The 24,193-nt window shown below is 36.3% G+C and overlaps 1 protein-coding gene across 1 annotated transcript in view; it reads left to right on the forward strand.

Annotated features, from left to right (window-relative positions):
- Positions 1-24,193, forward strand: part of HCRTR2 (hypocretin receptor 2) — a 359,074-nt gene that overhangs the window by 121,878 nt on the left and 213,003 nt on the right. Inside the window, exon 4 of the mRNA XM_053711967.1 lies at positions 5,978-6,093. Within this exon, the coding sequence (XP_053567942.1) occupies positions 5,978-6,093 (116 nt within the window). The remainder of the gene's footprint in view (positions 1-5,977; positions 6,094-24,193) is intronic.

Here is a 24,193-nt window from a genome sequence, read left to right on the forward strand (position 1 = left end):
TAGCTCTTTTGCAAAGCCCTGAAAAGGGCAATCAGCTCTTTTAGGAATTCCCCAAACCCTAAGCTAAAAAAAAAACCACCCCAAAAACCCTTAAAAATCCTAACACTAACACCCGACGATCCACTTACAGTTCAGGACATCCATCCTCATCCAGCCAGCGAAGTCTTCATCCAATCGGAAATAAGTCTTCATCCAGAAGGCATCTTCTATCTTCATCCATCTGGCGTGTAGCGGGTCCATCTTGAAGACATCCGGCGCGGATCATCCTCTTTTTATGGTCGTTGGCGTAAACTGAAGGTTCCCTTTAAGTAACGTCATCCAAGATGGCGTCCCTTGCATTCCTATTGGCTGAAAGATTTCTATCAGCCAATAGGAATTAAAGGGGAAAAAATCCTATTGGCTGTTAATAAGGGGTTAATAAGTGTAGGTAGGGGCGGCGATGTTGGAGGAGGCAGATTAGGGGTTAATAACTGTAGGCAGGCGTCGGCGATGTTTGTTGCAGCAGATTAGGGGTGTTTAGACTCTGGGTTTATGCTAGGGTATTAGGTTTAAACATAACTTTTTCTTTCCTCATAGACATCAATGGGGCTGCATTACTGAGCATTTCTATCCACAATCGCAGGTGTTAGGCTTTATTTTTGCCAGCTCTCCCCATTGATGCCTATAGGGAAATATCGTGCATGAGCATGTCAAAGCAGCGATTGATTTTGGTGCGGTATGGAGCTCAACGCCACCATATCGCCCGAACAAGCCTGCTTTTTGTAAACTTGTAATAGCAGCGCTATAGGGAGGTGAAATAACGCCGCTTTTGTGGCTGTCAATAAAATCCCTATAGCGCTCAAAACTCGTAATCTAGCTGTTTATTATTTTTCGATGTGGGGGTTGGCGGTTTAGGTGTTTGTTAATATTTCTTGCGGGCACTAAGGTGTTTTTTTTTTGTTCATACTTCGTACGGGCGGTTAGGTTTTTTTTTGTTAATAATTCATGCGGGCAGTTAGATTTTTTACTATTTTGTGTGGGCGGTTAGGTTTTTTGTTATTTCGTGAGGGCGGTTCGTGTTTTTATGTTAATATTTTGTGTGGGTGCTTAGGTGTTTTTTCTTAATGCTTCGTTTGGCCACTCTGCATCCAGGTGGATTCTTTTGGCTGCACGTGCAGCCAACATTCTTTTGGCTGCGGGCGGAGCCAATATTCCTTTTTGGATGCGTGCACAATTTACGATGGCGACGGACGTGTTTCAAACACAACTCTAGTATAAATATGAGTATACTGTATATGTCTGTAAATACATCTGTACACATATATAAACACATATATTGCATTTACTTTACACTTGTAATACGAGCAAAATTTAACCCGCACGCAAACAAATGCGAAAACCCAATATTGCTTGTGCGCAATTTGCACTCCACTCGTAATCTGGCCCTAAGGAGTTGGACCAGAGAAAAGTATATTCTAATATATCCTAATACTTACATTTCACTATTAAAGTATAGAAGATGTTTAGTAGTTAAATTATTTGATAAGCTTTTCTAAAGGTTTAGAATATAACACTCATTTGGATGCAAAAGGTAGTAAGGAAACCATGAAATTATTAGACTGTGAGGTGGGAACAATTGATACTTCTTATAGGATAACTATGATAAGTGCATATTTGAAAAAGTCAGGAAATATATTAGTAATAAGAAACAAATTGAAACCATGAAGAGTTGATTAATTCAAAATAAGACGGTTGGTATCTTATGCCATACATCTCTAGAATATGCTTTTTAAATACTGTTTTTGAAGTTACCTTAATAACTATTTTTTCTAGGGAAGTTAGTGTTTTCATTGCTAATTAAATTGATTAAAACACTTTCACTTTGCTGAATAGATATTATTGATTTCAGAGGTCTAACTTTGGAGTTATATTGATCTGTTAACCTTTTTATAATTAATGAATGAGAAATTATTGTTATTACTTTATAAATTGAAGATTTAAATACTGATTAAACTGTGTGAAAGATAATTAGTGTAATGTATAAGTATAAACTTAGATCTTATATTGAATATGTCTTCTATGAGTCTAATTTATGTGATATGGTAATGTCTATTCAGATTTGCTTTTATTATAAAATTTGAAAGAATTGCCTTAAAAGAATACAGATATGAATAAATAAATGTTTTCCTATAAATGCTAATGAAATGCATACCCTAATAAAATAAAATATTGTGTTAAACCAATTGTTAAAGTGATACTTAACCCAATTTTTGTGTATAATGATTCAGATAGAGCATTCAATTTAAAGCAACTTTCTAATTTACTCCTATCAATTTTTCATTGTTCTATTTCTATCTTTATTTCAAAAGCAGGAATTTAAAGCTTAGTAGCCAGCCCATTTTAGGTTCAGCACTCTGGATATCGCTTGCTTATATTTGGCTACATTTAGCGAACTAATAAAGAAAGCACAACCCAGGTACTCAACCAAAAATGGGGCGGCTGCTTTTGAAATAAAGATAACAAGATAATGAAGAAAAATTGATAATAGGAGTAAATTAGAAAGTTGCTTAAAATCACATGCTCTTTCTGAATCATTAAACAAAAAATGGGTTTAGTGTCTCTTTAAGCCAGAACTTTCCAAACTTTTCATGTTGGTGACATACTTTTTAGGCCTACGTCATTTTGCAACACAGTAATTCAGTTGTACTAGCAAACAGGAGGTTAGACTAACTTGTTTTAAGAGATACGGACACATACATAAATTATATAATAACAAAATGTATTTACAAGTAACAGTATGAATGTGGCAGAAAGTCTGAAAAAATTAAATTAAAAATTAAAAAAAAAATGTGCTGAAGCAGGGACACACTACACACTGCCACCGACATAGTAATGGGTTGTTGCAAACAGTTTTTAAAAGCACTGCTTTAAGCAAACTATTGCCTAGATTTAGAGTTCTGCGTTAGCCGTCAAAAGCAGCGTTAAGGGGTTCTAATGCTGCTTTTGGCCGCCCGCTGGTATTTAGAGTCGGCCAGGTAAAGGAGTACTGCTCACTTTCAAGCCGCGACTTTTCCATACCGCAGATCCCCTTACGCCAATTGCGTATCCTATCTTTTCAATGGGATCTTCCTAACGCCGGTATTTAGAGTCTTGGCTGAAGTGAGTGTTACACCTCTACCGACAAGACTCCTAATGCCCATGGAAAGACTGTAGTTAAGAGCTTTATGGGCTAACGCCGGTATATAAAACTCTAAAGTACACTAACACCCATAAACTACCTATGTACCCCTAAACCGAGGCTCCCCCACATTGCCGCCACTATAATAAATGTTTTTAACCCCTAATCTGCCGACCGCACATCGCCGCCACCTACATTATCCCTATGAACCCCTAATCTTCTGCCCCTAACATTGCTGACGCCTACATAATATTTATTAACCCCTAATCTGCCCCCCCAACGTCGCCGCCACCTAACTTCAAGTATTAACCCGTAATCTGCCGACCGGACCTCGCTGCTACTATAATAAATGTATTAACCCCTAAAGCTAAGTCTAACCCTAACACCCCCCCTAAGTTAAATATAATTTTAATCTAATAAAATAAATTAAATCTTATTAACTAAAGTATTCCTATTTAAAACTAAATACGTACCTGTAAAATAAACCCTAATATAGCTACAATATAACAAATAATTACATTGTAGCTATTTTAGGATTTATATTTATTTTACAAGCAACTTTGTATTTATTTTAACTAGGTACAATAGCTATTAAATAGTTATTAACTATTTAATAGCTACCTAGTTAAAATAATTACAAAATTACCTGTAAAATAAATCCTAACCTAAGTTACAATTAAACCTAACACTACACTATCATTAAATTAATTAAATAAATTAGCTACCAATACCTACAATTAAATACAATTAAATAAACTAAACTAAATAAAAAAAAAAACCCCACTAAATTACAGAAAATAAAAAAAGATTACAAGAATTTTAAACTAATTACACCTAATCTAAGCCCCCTAATAAAATAAAAAAAAAACAAAATAATAAAAGTCCCTACCCTATTCTACATTACAAAGTAATCAGCTCTTTTACCAGCCCTTAAAAATGCTTTTTTATGGGGCATGCCCCAAAGTAATCAGCTCTTGTGCCTGTAAAAAAAATACAACCCCCCCAACATTAAAACCCGCCACCCACATACCCCTACTCTAACCCACCCAAACCCCCATTAAATAAACCTAACACTACTCCCCTGAAGATCTCGCTACCTTGAGTCGTCTTCACCCAGCTGGGCCGAAGTTTTCATCTGATGGGGCAGAAGAGGACATCCAGACCGGCAAAAGTCTTCATCCTATCCGGGCAGAAGAGGACATCTGGACTGGCAGACATCTTCATCCAAGCGGCATCTTCTATCTTCATCCATCCGGAGCGGAGCCATCTTCTTCTCAGCCGACGTGGATGCATCCTCTTCAACCTACGCCTACTCGCCGAATGAAGGTTCCTTTAAATGATGTCATCCAAGATGGCGTCCCTCGAATTCCAATTGGCTGACAGGATTCTATCAGCCAATCGGAATAAAGGTAGGAAAAATCTGATTGGCTGATTCAATCAGCCAATCAGATTCAAGTTCAATCCGATTGGCTGATCCAATCAGCCAATCAGATTGAGCTCGCATTCTATTGGCTGATCGGAATTTAATAATTTAATAGCTATTGTACCTAGTTAAAATAAATACAAAGTTGCCTGTAAAATAATTATAAATCCTAAAATAGCTACAATATAATTATTCGTTATATTGTAGCTATATTAGGGTTTATTTTACAGGTAAGTATTTAGTTTTAAATAGGAATACTTTAGTTAATAAGAGTTAATTTATTTAGTTAGATTAAAATTATATTTAATTTAGGGGGGTGTTAGGGTTAGGGTTAGACTTAGCTTTAGGGGTTAATACATTTATTATAGTAGCGGCGAGGTCCGGTCAGCAGATTAGGGGTTAATACTTGAAGTTAGGTGGCGGCGACGTTGGGGGGGCAGATTAGGGGTTAATAAATATTATGTAGGTGTCGGCGATGTTGGGGGCAGCAGATTAGGGGTTCTTAGGGATAATGTAGGTGGCAGCGGTGTCCGGAGTGGCAGATTAGGGGATAATTGTGTAATGCAGGTGTCAGCGATAGCGGGGTCAGCAGATTAGGGGTTAATAAGTGTAAGGTTAGGGGTGTTTAGACTCGGGGTTCATGTTAGGGTGTTAGGTGCAGACTTAGAAAGTGTTTCCCCATAGGAAACAATGGGGCTGCATTGGGAGCTTAACGCTGCTTTTTTGCAGGTGTTAGGTTTTTTTTCAGCCCAAACTGCCCCATTGTTTCCTATGGGGGAATCGTGCACAAGCACGTTTTGCCAGCTTACCGCTACCGTAAGCAACACTGGTATTGAGGGTTGAAGCGGCGGTAAATTTGGCTCAACGCTCCCTTTTTGGAGCCTAACGCAGCCTTTCAGACAACTCTAAATGCGTTGTTTGGAAGCAGCGGTAGGAAAAAAAACTGCGTTAGCTACGCGGGTCTTTACCGACAAAACTCTAAATCTAGCCTTATAATTCCTAAATAATGCAGCTGAAAATAACTCTTCAATATCCACAAAGAGAAAAGATTGTGAAACATCTATATATAATTTTCTTTAAATTGATATTACAAGAAACTTTTTTTTTGCAATTATTTTCTTTCTTTTTGTGACTGAAGGCTGCAAATAATTCATTATTTATTATGTTACTAAGAGCTGTCATGTCACTTAAAATGATGTATTATGTTTTAAATGCAGTAAAAGTGTAATTATTCAGATGTAGTAACAGTCAGAAAAATAGTATTCTTTTTTTATTTTATTTATTCTTATTTTTGGGTCTTTTGCCTTTTCATACTGTATTATTGGCCTGCTCAGATAATTATATACAGTAGCTGCTCACAATGCTTACTATGCATTTATAGTTCTTTTCTGTTTTAGGTGAGATTTATTCGAAAGCGTATCACATCTGTTTCTTCTTTATCACCTATATGGTACCACTGTGTCTGATGATTCTAGCATACTTGCAAATATTCCGAAAACTATGGTGCCGGCAGGTAAGATTTTAATAAATAATCAATATTAGTTAATAAATATTTATATTTAGAAAAGAAAGATATTTTCCCTAAATATCTCTAATTACAGTATATTCATATTAATGATTCATTTTTAAAAAAGGGGTAACACACACACACACACATACATATTTTTCCAATTTTAAAGTAAAGATATAATTGCATTGATACAACCTTCATGTTCCTGTCTTAATTTCATATACAATTTATTGGCAAATTTCACTTGACATAGTTCAATTTAAAAATGTAATTTATTTGCCACACTTTACTTGAAAAATGTAGTAAGTTTCAGTAGCAGGGCTGTCACGGCCTGGCACTGGGCCACGGCCCGGCTGTTGAGAAACTAAGAGTCACGCGACTTGTTACATTACATCATAGCCCATGTTATGTATATAATTTATGTATGACGTTTCATACTAGATGCAATAAACCTTGCAAGGTCAGAAACAGAGAAAGCTTATGGTCCTTGCTGAGCTTGCAACCAGCAGTAATTAAGAGATTAAAAAAGAAAAGGGGTTGAATCTCAGGGTCAAAGCGAGATACTAAGTCCTATACAAATTAAAGAGCCTTGCAATGCTTAACCTTAAAAGACTCCTCACAGTAAGTTGCATTTATTAACAATATTAATTTACATAAAATGTATATATATTAGAATTCATATTTTGTATTTTTATATAATAGTATAATTATGAATATGAATTTAGAGGATCTGGTATTTAATGTGTAATCTTTGCTATGTATACTACAATATATTTTGTTTAAATAAATAATACATTTATTGTGCAATATTTTGCACCGCTTATGGGCCCCATGTATTAAATGGCGGGTTGAAAAGCTTCTCAACTTTAGAAGTTGTCCAGCGACCTTCCCTGCATATGGGCAACGGATCTGTCTGTCCGCTGGCCCATATGCATCTCACTACACACTGCGATGAGAGTATCATAACATTGTCATCAGCATATACCAGTAGAGGTGTACTTTTTCTATCATTATACTTCCTGTACATGAAAATATTATCCATAACAAAATACAATCATATATAGGGGATATTTTTATTTTTTCTGTCTTCTTGATTTGATTTATTACAAATTCCATAATTATTGATTGCAGACAAAGAGCTAGATTAAGAGTGGAGCACTAACAGTTTTGGGCAAGAGAAAAAAGGGTTTGTTGTGGGTATTTGCGCTCTTTGGGTTTTTCGGTCGTATTACAAGTGGAAAGTAAAGGCAATCACTTGAGCACAATTGAAGTTAATGCTCATTGAGATAGCGCATCTTCAGAGCTCTGGTTAACTGTTTTGCAAAACAAAAAAGTGTCACAAAAACGCATCAAAAATACATTACAAAGTACAGTTACACTCATAATAACACCACCTAATAAACATTATTTTTTAAAAATTGCACTAAAAGTTATAAGGGCTCAAAGATATGAGGTCTCAGGTGTTAGAAAAAAAAGTTTGTCTAAAAGGATGAAAGAGATTTGAGAAAAGTGTTTGTGCTCTGAATCTCATGTTAGCTTCTGTAAATCTGGTGACTTCAAGCATTCAGTTTCCCAAAAAGAAATTTAGTGACAATCCTTTTACTCAATGCCATTCTCCTCCTTTATCTCATCCTCCTTTATTTGTGGCTAGTGAGGATGCATTTGAAGTTAAAAGGATATTGGACTCTTGTATTTATTGTGGTTACCTTCAATGTTTAATCAAATGGAAGGGTAAGGTCTAGAGGAGAACTCATGTGAACCTTCAGCTATTGGGCATGCTCCTCAACTTCTATGGCTATTTCATCTTCAACATGCTTCCTGTCCTGTTTGTGCCCTGAGGTCACACTTTAGGTGGAGGCATTGTCAGACCCAGAGGCCCACCGTACTTACCTGTGATCAGGTCCTGGAGTGTGCTTATAGATGCACTATCCTGAAGAGGTCTGCTGCTGTGAGTAGTAGGGGCCATGCTAAGAAGCCTTCAGCTTAGCACGACTGGCTACTACTGATCTACTGTTCTTCTGCCTTATCCTTTGGTAACAAGACTGAATGGGAGGTGTTAAAAGGTCATCTTTGCCTTCCATTCAGTGCTAGGTTATTTTCTTATGAAGACCCTGGCAATCTTGTTCCTTGCCTGCTTTCCAATTACTGACCCTGTCAAGTTATCTGGACTCTGTTATCTACCTGACCCATACATGCTTTGTCACTTAAGGACTATTAATAAGGTTAAAATCTTTTGCAACTGTAACCTGACTTATATGTTTGTTTTTCCCTTCTGTTCTACTCTGTTTGATTCTGACTTATTTTTTTTTGTGCCGGTCAGATACATGCGGGTATTACAAACTGAAAGTAAAAAGTTTTCGATCATGCACTAACCCAAGGCACACAAAAAGTTGAAGTTACAATATTGTGATCACGTTAACTCATTCTCCCATAGACTTCAACTGAACGTAAAAAGTGGAGAAATAACATACTGGCGCGCAAACCCAAATGTGTTTTCTCAAGTGCGCTAACCTGACATGAATTCTTAATATTTCACATTCCAATGTTCTTCACATAGCAGAATATGTTTTATTGATTCATAAATACATATTTCTATATATATATCTAATGTGTTTTTGGTAAAATATATATCTTGTGCTCTTGCAAATGGACAATATCCTTGTAAAACTGCTGCCATATAGTGCGTATGCTCATATGCTTATTTCTAAGCTGTTGAACTACCTTTTATCTTAGTACATTTTGACAGGTTAAAATAGTTAGACACTGCTAGTACATGTGTTTCATATAGAAACCATTGTGCTCACTCCCATGGTCTTATTTAAGAGTCAGCACTGATTGGCTAAAATGCATATCTCTCAATAGCATTGAAATAAGGGGGCAGTCTGCAATGGCTTAGATACAAGTTAATCATAGATGTAAACGTGTATTAATATAAGTGTTGGTTTTGATTATCTATCTTGTTAAACAATAACACTTCTGGGGTAGACTGTCCCTTTAAATTAATAGTTAAAGTTCTCAGTTTTATTGTTTTTTACTGCATTTATTATGTACCTTTAAAGGGACATAATACTCATATGCTAAATCACTTGAAACTGATGCAGTATAACTGTAAAAAGCTGACAGGAAAATATCACCTGAGCATCTCTATGTAAAAAAGGAAGATATTTTACCTCACAATCTCCTCAGCTCAGCAGAGTAAGTTCAGTGTAAAAAGTTTTACTTCAGCTGCTACCAGAATGAAGAAATGAACAGCAGCCAATCAGCATCAACAGTGCTGAGGTCATGAACTCTTACTGTGATCTCATGAGATTTGACTTAACTCTCATGAGATTTCATAGTAAGCTTCCTTTACCCAATTGGTGAAATAATATGAGAGTGCACGAAGCTCATCCTTTCAGTTGTCCCGGGACAGACATACTAATATGCTGCTTAGAAATCCTTTACAATGGGAGGTGGCTACTGAGGAACTTTTGAGGTAAAATATCTTTCTTTTTTACATAGAGATGTTCAGGTGATATTTTCTAATCAGCTTTTTACAGCTATGCTGCATCACTTTCAAGTGTTTAAACATTTGGGTATTATGGCCCTTTAAGTAATTTTTTTAGTTTTAACAAAAATGCAGTGCACAAAAACTAGATATATAAAAAAAAAGAATACATTTATAATTACATAGAACAAGTAAACTAAAGCTAATACAGCTGATTGCAGCTTTAAAATGGCAAAAATCTACACTGTAGCACAAAATAGAAAATTGTAATTAAAAACAAACATTTGTAATAATATCTGTTTGAAACAAACCAGACCACAAATAAAATAAAAATTATGAAAAGGCGAAACTGAGCTTGAATATGTAGTGCAACTTGAGATCTGAAGTAAAGTGTAAGGGTTAAAAAAAAGTTGCACAAAACATATCAGAAACACATTGTAATAAAAAGTTCAACACATATATGCACTTTTTTAATAAAAATATATAATTTAAATCTTAATAAAAAGGTTTTCAAAATACGGAAAAAAAACTCTAAGATTACAAAAATTAATAAACGAAATTATCAAAAATAAAAACAATTATACCTAATCTAATAGGCCTATAAAAATAAAAAAGCCCCCAAAATAAAAACACCCCCTAACCTAACAATGACCTACCAATAGCCCTTAAAGGGCCTTTTGTAGGGCATTGCCCTAAGTTAAACAGCTCTTTTACCTACAAAAATTACAAAGCCCCAACCAACCCCCTAAAATAAAAAAAACCTAAGTCTAAAAAAATCCTAAAATACCCATTCCCCCTAAAGGGGCATTTGTATGGGCATTGCCCTTAAAAGGGCATTCAGCTCTTTTACTGCCTTTAAAAAGGGCATTCAGCTCTTTTACTGCCCAAAAGCCGTAATCTAAAAAAAAACACCCCAAAAAACAAACAAACAAAAAAACTAATACTAACCCCAGAATATCTACTCACAGTTCCTGAAGTCCGGTCATCCATCCTTATCCAGGTGGCGAAAAGTCTTCATCCAGGCGGCGACATCTTCCGCCATTGCGGGACCATCTTCTACATTCATCCCGGGGGCGTGGAGCTGTGGAGGCGCGGAGCTGTCCAGGACCAGCAATGACATTCAGCACTGAGCGTCCCCTTCATAAGTGTTTTGTGTCCATTTAAAATAATAACAAATATATATATATTTGTTTATAAGTGAATCAGATCATATTGTATGATTTTTTCTACAGTTAGAAAGCTCCAAGTTTTTGTTGAATATGATAATCTTTTTATATACTTTTTTGAATAGTTTTACAATAATTTCTAAACTCTGTGAAAAAATAACTAGTTGAAACTGTCATGCTCTGAAATCTATCCTTATGCCAAAAAAACATTTATATAAAAATGTTTTATAGGTTAATCAAAAGACAAAGGGGCCGATTTATCAATGTCTGGCGGACATGATCTGCTGTAGCAGATCATGTCCACCAGAAATCGCTGAATGCCGACAGCATATGCTGTCGGCATTTAACATTGTACAAGCAGTTCTGGTGAACTGCTTGTGCAATGCTGCCCCCTGCAGATTCGTGGCCAATCGGCAGCTAGCAGATGGTGTCAATCAACCCGATCATACATGATCGGGCAGATTGATGTCCGCAGCCTAAGAGGAGGCATATGACTTAAGGAGCAGTGGTCTTAAGACAGCAGCATTAGGGCACATTCGGCCCTTAATAAATCAGCCAATAGCTTAGGGGTTAAGCTTTAGCAAATAGTATACTTGGTTCTAGTTTGTATTGTTTGTAGTCATAGTTATTTGGAGCTTTTAGTGTTGTTTCTTGTTTTAATATTTATGTTAAAGTTCACACTGAAGTATCCAAGACCACCTTGGAACTTTATGGTTCAAGCATTATCTGTTGTGTGCCCCCACCAACTACCATGTGTGCTATACTTTCCCTATGTATTTATGTTTCCTTTCTTGCTTTCTTTCTTCTGTCCAGTTTTTCTTTCACCCTTTAGTTTTTTTGTTGTATTTATTGCCTTTTCAATATTTATTTCTCCCTCATTCTTTTTCTCATTTCACTTTCTGTTCTTTAATTGATGATTCTGTGATGAATAAAACAACTTTTTAAAAGATTGATAATTTATAAATCAATAATGTTAATATAGTCTTGTACAGTGATTAAAGGACCACCCAATGCAGTAGAATTGCTAATTAGCAAGTGCATAATATAAAGACGATGATCTAACACCTACTCTAAATTTAAAATAAGCAGTAATTTTTTTTCTGACAAATGTATTTGTTCTCCCATTTTTCGGGCCTCTTGTATCATGTGACATACATCAACCAATCACAGACTAGTAAACATACCTATACCCTGTGAACTTGTGCACATGCTCAGTAGGATCTTGCTCCCCAGAAAGTGTGTATATTAAAAGACTGTGCAAAATTTTCTAATGGAAGTAAATTGGAAAGGGTCTAAAAACTGCAAGCTCTTTCTGAATGATACAAGTTTATTTTGACTCGAGTGTCCATTTAAGATAATGCATTCAAAAAAATTGTAAAGAAAATGTTCAATTACTGGTCACAATATTTCTATTGCATGATCAAGATATAATATTATCTTATATATTATAGTGTAATGCCAATATTCTCTTTAGGAGTAATCATAGGGAGAAAAAGCCAAATAAAGCTAATAGGGCTTAATTTCTATTATTATTATTATCAGGTATTTATAAAGCGCAAACAGATTACACAGCGCTATACAAGTAATAGTAAAACATTACAAGGATGCATTACAAACAAACAAGTACAGTATTGGGGTACATTACAGTTGTAGGTGCAATAATGAGTTATACAAAAGGAGAGGAATGCCCTGCCCTTGAGCAGAATCAGTAGTAGTTCATTTTAAATACAAAGTGTCCTGCAGGTAGAAAGGCGCTCAAGCTTACAATCTAAGGGAGAGGTAATGGACACGAAAGGTAAGGGAAATAAGTCTGATATAAGGCAGGGTAAGCTGAGAGTGGGTGAAGTGTGTGGCAAGAAAATGAGGGTTGGGAGAGTGTAACAGAATATGGTAAAGTGTCAGTACAGAGGCTGTGAGTCTAAATTTTTGTTTCTAACCTGGTTCGTTAGTGACAGCTGCAACTAATTGTTGTTTTTTTTTTTTTAATTCTTTTTATTGAAGAAACACAGGTACAGTTAATCAAGTGCGAATATAGACATGTCAAGTCACAACAACATTGCGTTTCATATCATGGATTAAATACCACATATAGATTGATTTACAATACAGTATCCATAATGAAACATTTGTTAACAAAAAAAAATACTTAGCCGAACAGCAAGAAAAAAAAATAAAAATAAAAAATATATATATATATATATTTTTTTTTTTTCCTTAAAGTGTAACACGTATGCAATCTGCCCGTTTAGAGGTCAGAACATTATGATAGCGTGGCCTAATCCATACAATAAGGATTATATCATAATTAGTTACTGATTATCTCCTATTGCACCTGCGTTTCCTAGTTTTTACTTTTTTTCCCCCTTTGTTATTATTTTCATATAATACATGCTCATCCTGTTCTAAATCCAAGAAATTTCAAACAACCCTCCCATAGAAGACACAGCTTCTCCTTTGGTTCTAATCTATGCTGGGGACGCAACTCCCCTTGTCTTACATACATGATAATAGTAACAAACTAAACAGTAGAATAAATATCCTACCTAATCATCTGCATGTTTCACCTTTAATCATAATACAACTCTTCCTTCATTTCCATATCTTCTTACCAATGATATTCCATTCCTCCATAATTATATTTATTAGAAGCTAAACCCTACCAAAAAAAAAAAAAAAAAAAAAACATCAACTGAAAACATAATCTCTGGCAGCCAAGCGCTCCGGCACAAAGTCTATGGATAACTCATATCCAGTGAAGGGGAGCCGCCTCCTCTGCTACCATCATTAACAGGAAAGACATGTTTTTTAAGGGAGCCATAAATTGGATCTGTTCTACCCTGGGCCAAGCTAAAATTACTCTTTTCCATTTATTGATAAACATTCTGCGCACTCTTTCTGAGGCCCACACTAAATGTTGTCTTTCTATGCACATTTGCATTTTTATATTGTTTATAAACTCCGGTAGACTAGGCGCTACAGGGGATCTCCATTTCTGGCCGCTAAAATAGCCATATTTATTAACTGTCTATCTGCTTTTGAGCCAACATCATCTTTCAAGAGGAGAATATTACTCCACTGTAAAGAGCATTTTTCTTGTATATATCTATTGATCCAATACTGAATTTTGCTCCAAAATTGTCTGATTTTTGGGCATTCCCATAGACAGTGGCTCAAATCTGCGCTTTCTCTGTTACATTTGAAACAGTTTCCTTTGTCCCCCACCTGTGACCATTTCCTGATCCTCATCGGCGTTAAATAGAAATTATTTATTAATTTGATTTGAGATTCCTTCCAACTCACTAGTACTGTCACCCCCTCTGCTAACTTAAAACTCTTTTGTATTTCCTCTACCTGGGAAACAATGTGGTTTTTCCTAAGTGCCTCTTCTATTTTATTCAAATGTTCTTTCCCAGAAATAGTTTGTAATAATCCGTACCAATAAGATATGGTCCTTTTACCCGCACTATATAATTTCACTCCTGAGTCAATTCCCGGGTCCCATACCATCCTCTGCGATTTCAACAACTTTGTTAAGTAACTTCTAACCTGCAAATATGCAAAAAAGAGTTTTGCCGACAAGTGGTATTGATTGGCCAGTCTCTCATATACCTGTACCACTTGCCCATCTGACTCTAATAATTGTGCAAAATAAATTATCCCTTTCAATTTCCACTCTCTGAAGACCGGATTGTTTATCCCAGGCAGAAAGTCCGGTGTGACGACAATCAGTAGAAATTTAGTTAAGCAGAATTCTTGGCCTAAAAGGCCACAATACACCTGCCATGCCCGTACCACATTTAGAAAGGTTAATAAGGGATAGACATTACTCGGTAATTTCCCATACGGATAGTGTAAAATTGCTTTAAGGTCAAAAGGCTTAACCATTTCTGATTCTAACTCGAAATACGTCACATAATTAGCCTCCGTGAGCCAGTCTATACCGAACTTGACTATTGAAACAATGTTATATTTAACAATATTCGGTAATGCAAAGCCACCAAATTTTTTATTCTGTGTGAGTTTGTCCAATGCTATTTGCGGCCTTTTTTTACCCCATATAAAAAGAGTACAGGCTCTATTATACCTTCTGACATCTTGTATGGTAATGAACAGTGGTAAATTTTGCATTAAAAACAATAGTTTCGAGAAAACGATTGTTTTGATCAGCATAATCTTAGCCGATATCGATAGATAGTGAATATTCCACTTTCCTAGCATCCCTTCAATATTCTCAAAGAACTCTGCATAATTAAGATGGTACCAGTCTTTAGGGTTACTCCCTATTTTTATTCCCAGATAATTAAGGGCCTTCACTTTCCTTAGCCCATGATTACATATACTAGATGATGTTTTGTTAACCCACAATAACTCAGACTTCTGTGCATTAATTTTGTATCCCGTAAAAAGACTATAATTATTAATCATCTCTAAGCTTTTGGGGATACTAGCCCTAGTATCCTGTAAAAATAACATAAGATCATCTGCATAGAGCGAAACCAGAAATTTTTGACCTCCGATTCCCATCCCCTCGACTTCCTGTCTCAATATAATCGCAAGCGGCTCCAGGGCAATGTCAAACAGGAGCGGGGATAACGGGCAACCTTGCCTAGTCCCTCTTTGTAATGTTATATGTTGGGATAATTCACCATTTACCAATAATTGGGATCTTGGACAGCTATAAATCCTTTTAATCATAGCCATTATATTCCCCACAAAACCAAATTCCCTAAGAGCTGTAAATAGGTGCTTCCATACGATGGCATCAAACGCTTTTTCAGCATCTAGTGTGAGCAGCGCCAGATCAGGTAAACTTTTACTACTCGAGTCCTGTATTTTGTTATAATAATGATCTAATGCCACAAGGACCCTCTGCATATTGCGTACCGGATTCCTGCCCGGGATAAATCCAGTTTGGTCCTCATGGACCAGATTCCCAATTACTTTCTTCATTCAGTCTGCTATTATTGCCGTGAATATTTTATAGTCTTGATTTAAAAGCGAGATCGGTCTATATGAACCCATTTCTTCCGGATCCTTACCTTTCTTGTGTATTAAAGATATAACAGAATCTGTAAAATAAGATGAATTAGATTTCCCCTGAACATAATAGCTGTTATATAGCTCAACCAATGTGCCCGTGATCTCCTCTTTAATAATCTTATAGAATTCCGCTGGCAGGCCATCTGGTCCTGCAGCTTTATTAGTTTTACTACGGTCTATCATTTAACTTCCTCCTCTGTGATCGGCAAATTAATCTGCTCTTGTTCGCTTTGGGTTATTCTTGGTACCTTAATTTTTTGCCAGAATTCTCTCTTTCTAATCTCATCGATCTTTTCTCCGGCATATAGGTTCTGATAATATCTATAGAAAGCATCACGTATCTCTGCAGACTTAGTATATGTTTTATGACCTTCTCGGATTAAGCAAATCATGTTATTCTTTTTCCTAAATTTGATTATTTTTGCTAGATGTTTAGCCGAAATCCCCTGATATCCTGCACAATATGCTCTAATTCTCATGTCCTCCCTCGCCCAACTTTCCCGTAGAAAACTTTCTCTTTCTGCTTTCGCTGCCCTATATCTGTTCCAGTTAAAAGGATTGGGAGTACTCATATATCTGGTATAAGCGTTTTTGAGCTGATTTGCCAGATGGATCTCTCTCCCCTTATGTTTACGTTTCCTTTGTATCATATAACTTTTTATTTGACCCCTTATAACTGCCTTGCCAGAGTATTTCTGAATGTGATAGTGTATAATTAGTGCGCCAACGGTCTGATAATCTACTGTCTGTCTGACAGTGATACAAAATCACAGTGTTAAAAACCTAAATAAATAACTATCTGATACAAATAGTTATATAACAAAACCCCGATCAAATTAGGATACAAGTGAGTTATTAAGAAACAAATAAATTATTCTTAGATAGTAGTAGTGATAACGTGATACAGTGGTGTCTTGGCAGCGAACACCCCAAATTATTAAGGTGATAAAACTGCAAGGCACTGTAATAAATAGGCACAGCAATGTGACCCAGGGGTGGATACTATATAGAAAAAAAGATAAAAGAAGGCGCCAACATAGTGCGGTTACCAATGGGATGGGACACGCTTAGTAAATATACCAAATACTCACAGGATGAAAGACACTTGAAAAGTGTCACAGATGCCTCCTGGACTCTCAGAGTTGTCCAGCTAACTCCCACTCCACTGTGGTTGTAAGCTTCCGCTTGTCTCTGCCGATTTGGATAGCTCCGCTGGTGGTTCTGGCTCCCAGCCACTGTTCCAAAAGGACTCTCTTGCGGTTTCCCCAAATCCAGTTATCCAGTGCAGATCCGTACTCTCCGGTGGGAGGTAATACAGCAAGGAAAAAAGTAGTTTGTCTAGTGGTAACAAACTACAATATTGCCAATAAAGATATAGTGAAAAGAAAGTTTGTGGCTGCAGTTATAAAATCAAAAAAGACTTTATTTACACAACGTTTCTCGGTCTGTACGTGACCGTTTCCTCAGGTGCATAAGTGTATAATAGAACACATAAAAACCACGAACTTATAACAATAGTACAGCGTCTCCAAATGCATACTGCGCATGTACGTGGGTGTGTCCCCATGCTGAGAGTTCCAATTGGCGTTAACTAACCAATGAGGTGCTTGTAATCACACACCTCCATAATTACGAGTGTAATGGGGAATTACTCAGTGTGGTTAGAACAGATAGCCCACACAGTTTAAAAGCCGCAATGGGCTATGATATCGATAAATCTAATGATTAGGTACAGTGCAATGATAAAATATTATATAAAAAATATATATATAAAAACATATCTATAAAATATATATGTATATAAACTACCAGATTGGGCACACCCACTAGCTATGTATACAAAAATTCTATTACTAACGTTTATGAAGTCATTAACTCTTCACATAATAAGTTTACATACAGATGGTTAATTCCATATATATAAGAGATCTTACAAGTGAAATGCAAACTATGAACAATATAACCTATATTTAAAAATTATATATTGGAAATATAAAAGGTGTATATTGGAAATATAAAATTTATCTCCCCCATGATACGATTGATTCCACAATTGCACTAGTCAAAATGAATATTAAACCACAGTTTTAGATAAGTCCATATTTGTCCACGTGATCAGAGAGTATTCAATTAAAAGATCTATAAGTTTAAAAGAACATTCAGTTAAAATACTAAGCCATTTGGTTGGAAGGGCTGGGTGGCCCTTATAAGAGCTATTCTGCCTATAATATTCTTTCCAACTATTTACCAAAAAATTATAAAATTTGCCATCGTATATCATATGTTTAGGAAAACTAAATGAATTTGTTTTTGGGTCTTTTTTAATCCCAGCTTCTATCTTGAGACTAATTATCGCATGATCAGATATTGTTATCTCTGCTATATGCGTCTCCAATTCTAGGGCCATTAAATTCTCTTCTATCAGGAACATGTCTATCCGCGAGAAGTTTCTATGGGATTTAGATTCACACGAGAATTCACGTTTATCAGGATGCTGAAAACGCCATATGTCTTTTAATTTTAATGTCTTTGCGAATTCTCTAAAAAGTTTTGCCTCTTTATTGTGCCTATTTATGGCTCTAGACCTGAACCTATCAATTGATGGATACATAGTAGCGTTAAAATCTCCGGCCATGATTATATTTTGCCCTAGATATGATGCCAGTTTATGTTTAATTTTTCCCCAGAATTCTATATTAATTTAATTCGGGCCATAAATATTACACAGCGTCCAGATTTCCTTATTAATTTCCACCTGTACAATCAAGAATCTCCCTTGTGGGTCTCGCACCTGTTTTATAATCTTATATCCCAAAGTCTTATTAAATAATATTGCCACTCCACACTTCCTGCTATTACAAGGTGTGGCGACAACTTCCGCAATCCAGTTGGCCCTTAATTTGGATAATTCTACCTCTTTGAGGTGTAATTCCTGCAAAAACATGATATCAGCCTTATGGCGTTTCAACATTTTTAAGATATTTTTCCTCTTAATGGGGGATGTGATCCCACCCACATTCCATGAAATTAGTTTCAACATCTTTCTCCTTTAATGGTATAAAATCTTGCGTTAAAATTTTTTTATCTACACTCATTCCTCTGCCGCAGCGTCCTGACTGCCAGAAAACAACAATAACAAAAAAAAAACAAAAAAAAAAAACCCTATCAATAATAACTAAAAACTTCATCTTATGCTTGCTTATAAATAACAAATGAAAAACAGTACTAACATTTCTATGGTTGCACCTCTACTCCTTTCTCTGAACAATATTTTTTGGCTTCTTCTGCTGTATTTAGCACGGTCATATTTCCCTCTAGATTCAACACTACAATTTTAGCCGGATATCTCAAATTCACCCTGATTCCAGCTTTAATTAAGCCCGTACAAAAAGGTGCCATGATTTTCCTTTCTGAGGAAGTCTCTACTGAGAAATCTTGGAACAAGTATATTTGTTTTGAGCCAATCATGAGTGCTGGTGTTTTCTTATAGCATCTCATTAACTGTAATTTGTCCTGGAAATTAAGATATTTTATGAGTATCATCCTCGGTCTTATACTGCCATCTGGGAATTTTTTAATATTGCCTATTCTGTGTGCCCTTTCAACCTGGATATTTCCTGTCGTTTGCATTCCCAAAGCTTGTGGTAACGTATTTGCACCAAAAAGTATCAAATCTTCATAATCCCTCCCTTCTGGTAGCCCTACAATTCGTATATTATTCCTGCGTGATCTATCTTCAAGATCGTCTATTTTTAGTTGCATTATTTTTATTTTCTCCTCATAATTTGACCAATTTGCTTCCTTCACATTTAATCTGTCCTCTATATCTGATACTCTCTCCTCTACTTCCAATATTCAACTAGAGAATGATCTAATTTCTACTGATAGGGAGGCAATTTCACTTTTTACGGCTTCAAATTGGGGCAATATCATATCGGCTAATTGGTTTAATGTTAATTGCTTTTCCTGGCAGGTCACCTGATCTTCATTAAGGGACTCTGTTCCTATATCTGATGGCATCTTAGTTCTCTTATCTTTTTTGGGGGGCATGGCAGGAGACCTTGTTTTAAGGTTCGGTATAAATTTTTCCATAAGGCTATAATAGGTATGCTGTATTTATATGTTGAGAAAATAAATAAATAAATAAATAAAATAGAAAAAGGAAAAAGGAAAGGGGAAAGGATCGTGAGAAAGTGAGAAAAAAAAAAAAACAGTTGTGTAAGTGATCTACCAGGCTAACTTAGAAGCCTAGCTTGGTCTAAATATACTACTATGTGTGTAAACCTCTATATAGTGAAAATCGTTTAAACAGGAGAGATAGTGCTGTGACTCTCCCTATAACCAAGTCTTAATTCATCATCCGATCTTGACCAGGCCTATTGCTGCTTAATTTCCGAGATCAGACGAGATTGGGTGTCTATAATATATTGTAGCGGTATGCCACTATGTATAATACTACTTAATACAAGTGCTTATATGTGAGGAAAAAAAAAAAAAAAAAAGACGCAGGAAAATATATAAAGATACACTCACTAAAACCTTTGAGCTATCTGAATAGACTACTATATATCTATATAGTTATGTATTAAGGAAATCACCCCACCAGAATAGATATTGTTGTGATTCTCCCTTCAATATAAATTCTACTTATTTTGCTTTTGTTTTTTGGTTTGATACTCTGCACATGTAGATTTGTAGACTGTTTTCCAACCTTATTAATTTTAGTCAACCGTTAATCTTATGCCCCATCTTATATCTAAACAATCTGAGAGCCTTAGTAACGTTGCTTACAATATATAACATCAGTGGGTGTCACTCTGAGAACTGCATCCTAATATATAAATCAAACATTTCATAAATCATTGCATTTCTACCTCTGCCAGTTCATAACCCACAGATACAAAAGAAAAAATCAGAAGCAGCAAAAAAAAAAAAAAAAAAGAAAAAAAAAAAGAAAGCAGTCCCTCAATATTTGTAGCCTTCAGTTGATAAGGTATCACCAAAAAATAGTCTTTAATCCACCGCTTCTATCGATATTAGAACAAGACAGACATCTCTCAAGTCATAACCATTAGCCTTTCAACAACGATAGCCTTTCAGCTTCCGCTAGCTGGTGTTTTTTAACACTATAATTAATGTTCTTGAGATTTCCCTAGGGGTTTATATACCAAGCTTTTTTTTTTTTTCCCTTTTTACAGTTTGAAAGTTCGTTTTTACAAACCCCACTTGTCTTCTGATGTTTAGTTCTAAAGCCACCTGATCGAGAATTCTTTTCCCCTTTTTTTTTTTTTTTCTTTCCTCCTTCGCCTTTCCCCACAAACCAGGTTCCCGGCAAGTGTAGGCAATACTTGTATCTCTTTTTGCTTTACTCCTTTTTACTCTTCTGCACTCCAGCACAAATTTTTCTGTTTTTTTTTTTAAAAACTCAGTCAAACATGTTCATCCACACTGACTAGTACAAATCAGAAGGGTGTTTTCCGCTCTTTCCCACAGTTTTACAGCTTGACTCAGACCAGCAAGATTACAGCCTATTCACCCACATCCCATCACAGCACTCCCTTTATGGTTATTCCTCCGCCGTAAAACAGGAGGCTTACTGTCACTCCAGCCCCTTATACTGTGTTTTACAATGTATTTATTGCCACTTTTGAAGCACGAACCAGTAAGTTATAATGTCCTTTTTCCACTAGTATGTCAGACTGGTAGTATAAGAAACCACACTTGCATATCCCCAGTGAACCCAGTCATGCAAGATATAACAGCCTTTTTCACACATAAATCAGGTTTAAAATGTTATTTAGCCATGCGTGTCGCCATTAAACTTTGTTCAGCGTACCAGGCCGCTGTTTTCAGGCTCCTTCCCTGTTACTCCACCTTCCCGGCAATAGCTGAGATACCTCCCATCCACGCCGGGTGATGCGTGCAGGTCACGGACTCTGATGATGTTTTGTGATGGCAGTCTTTCGTCACTGCCTAGGCGATTTTCGTGTATGCAGCGGTCTCATAAACGCTCTTCTTCTGCTGTCTGAGTCCCAATTTTCAGAGCGCTGTGATGCGTGTCCCTGGCCGGGACCGACCGGCCACAAATTCAGTCAGTTTTAGACTTCCAGCTCAGGTGTGTTCTTTTCCTCCCCAAGCAGGGCTCTCACCCCCGCAATAGGAGCAATTTTCACGGGGTATGGTGGAAAACCGTCTCTCTCTCACAGAGCTCTTGGCGTGCACTTCTCACACCACTCCCACAGAAAGTCCCCAACCCAATTGTTGTTAGGAGGTGTGTATATATTAAGGTAAACACCAGGGTGGGAGATGAAGGGAGGCTTGGGGGGCTAGTGGGTGCAAATTTCAGAGATATTGCTGTAGGTGTGCTTGAAAATTGCAGAGGAAATTTCAGAGATATTGCTGTAGGTGTGAGCTTGAAAATTGCAGAGGAAATTCCAGAGATATTGCTGTAGGTGTGAGCTTGAAAATTGCAGAGGAAATTTCAGAGATATTGCTGTAGGTGTGAGCTTGAAAATTGCAGAGGAAATTTCAGAGATATTGCTGTAGGTGTGAGCTTGAAAATTGCAGAGGAAATTTCAGAGATATTGCTGTAGGTGTGAGCTTGAAAATTGCAGAGGAAATTTCAGAGATATTGCTGTAGGTGTGAGCTTGAAAATTGCAGAGGAAATTTCAGAGATATTGCTGTAGGTGTGAGCTTGAAGATTGCAGAGGAAATTTCAGAGATATTGCTGTAGGTTTGAGCATGAAAATTGCAGAGGAAATTTAAGAGATATTGCTGTAGGTGTGAGCTTGAAAATTGCAGAGGAAATTTCAGAGATATTGCTGTAGGTGTGAGCTGTAACAAAGAGCCCATAATTAATTGATTAATTTCTAGCCCATATTTAAAGCATTGTGGACCGACCGGCCACAAATTCAGTCAGTTTTAGACTTCCAGCTCAGGTGTGTTCTTTTCCTCCCCAAGCAGGGCTCTCACCCCCGCAATAGGAGCAATTTTCGCGGGGTATGGTGGAAAACCGTCTCTCTCTCACAGAGCTCTTGGCGTGCACTTCTCACACCACTCCCACAGAAAGTCCCCAACCCAATTGTTGTTAGGAGGTGTGTATATATTAAGGTAAACACCAGGGTGGGAGATGAAGGGAGGCTTGGGGGGCTAGTGGGTGCAAATTTCAGAGATATTGCTGTAGGTGTGCTTGAAAATTGCAGAGGAAATTTCAGAGATATTGCTGTAGGTGTGAGCTTGAAAATTGCAGAGGAAATTTCAGAGATATTGCTGTAGGTGTGAGCTTGAAAATTGCAGAGGAAATTTCAGAGATATTGCTGTAGGTGTGAGCTTGAAAATTGCAGAGGAAATTTCAGAGATATTGCTGTAGGTGTGAGCTGTAACAAAGAGCCCATAATTAATTGATTAATTTCTAGCCCATATTTAAAGCATTGTGGAGAAAATTGATTTTGAGAATATATTTTATGGTTTTGAACTAATGAGAAATAATATCTTGTAATTAAACTTTATGCTTTCTGACAGCTAATGATTTAGTGAGTACCTTATCATCAAATCCCTTATTCTTAATGTATAGGTATTATATAACAAACCCAAATGAATGAGCTTTGTGATAGGAGATATTGGTAGCAGCAACGTTTAGTATTGTTATATTGCTGGCACATTCAACAAATACTGAAAAGTCCCCTAAAAATCATGAAGGAGAGAATTTAGATAACACAGACAGCCCCCTTTTAGACATGACATATCTAGATGAGAAACCCATGAAGGATCAATCGATAGTACTATTTGTGACACAGTATTTGGCAGATTCTATTCTGGGCTCTAAAATATCTTATACCCCTAAGTTTATATATAAATGAGCAAACAACTTTAGAAATATTCTAGCACCAAGCAGATTTAAATCAGATAATAAGAAATGGAAAGTTATTGACCTTTTGGGTAATGAAATAAAATATTTTTTTCCCTTGCTTTTGCTGCAGATCATGCTGATATAGCAATAAAATTAAAGAATTCCATTCTACACAAACAGGAGAAACTTATAGGATTAGTACAGATAAAGGGGTTATATATTTAATAAAATGCTCATGTAATTTACAATATTTAGGCGAGACAACAAGGACTCTGAGGGAAAGAGACTCATCTGTATGAACATTTTCAGGTGGTGCATAATAATAACTTTTGGGGTATTTACAAGGTCAAAAAGAATTGGAGAGGAGGGAATTATGAGAATATGATACTAGAGAAAGAAGCAGAATTCATATATAGATTAGATTGAAGACCCTTTATGCTGTAGGTCTTAACTTGGAATTGGAAGTGAGCAATTTCTCTAAGGCTCTGGATGTCTGTGGGGTACTAACTGTAAAACATGTAAGGTTCCATGTATGATACATTTAATTTGCTATGAAGTTT

Source organism: Bombina bombina, chromosome 4 (assembly GCF_027579735.1).
Source record: "Bombina bombina isolate aBomBom1 chromosome 4, aBomBom1.pri, whole genome shotgun sequence".
Taxonomy (NCBI): Eukaryota; Metazoa; Chordata; class Amphibia; order Anura; family Bombinatoridae; genus Bombina; species Bombina bombina.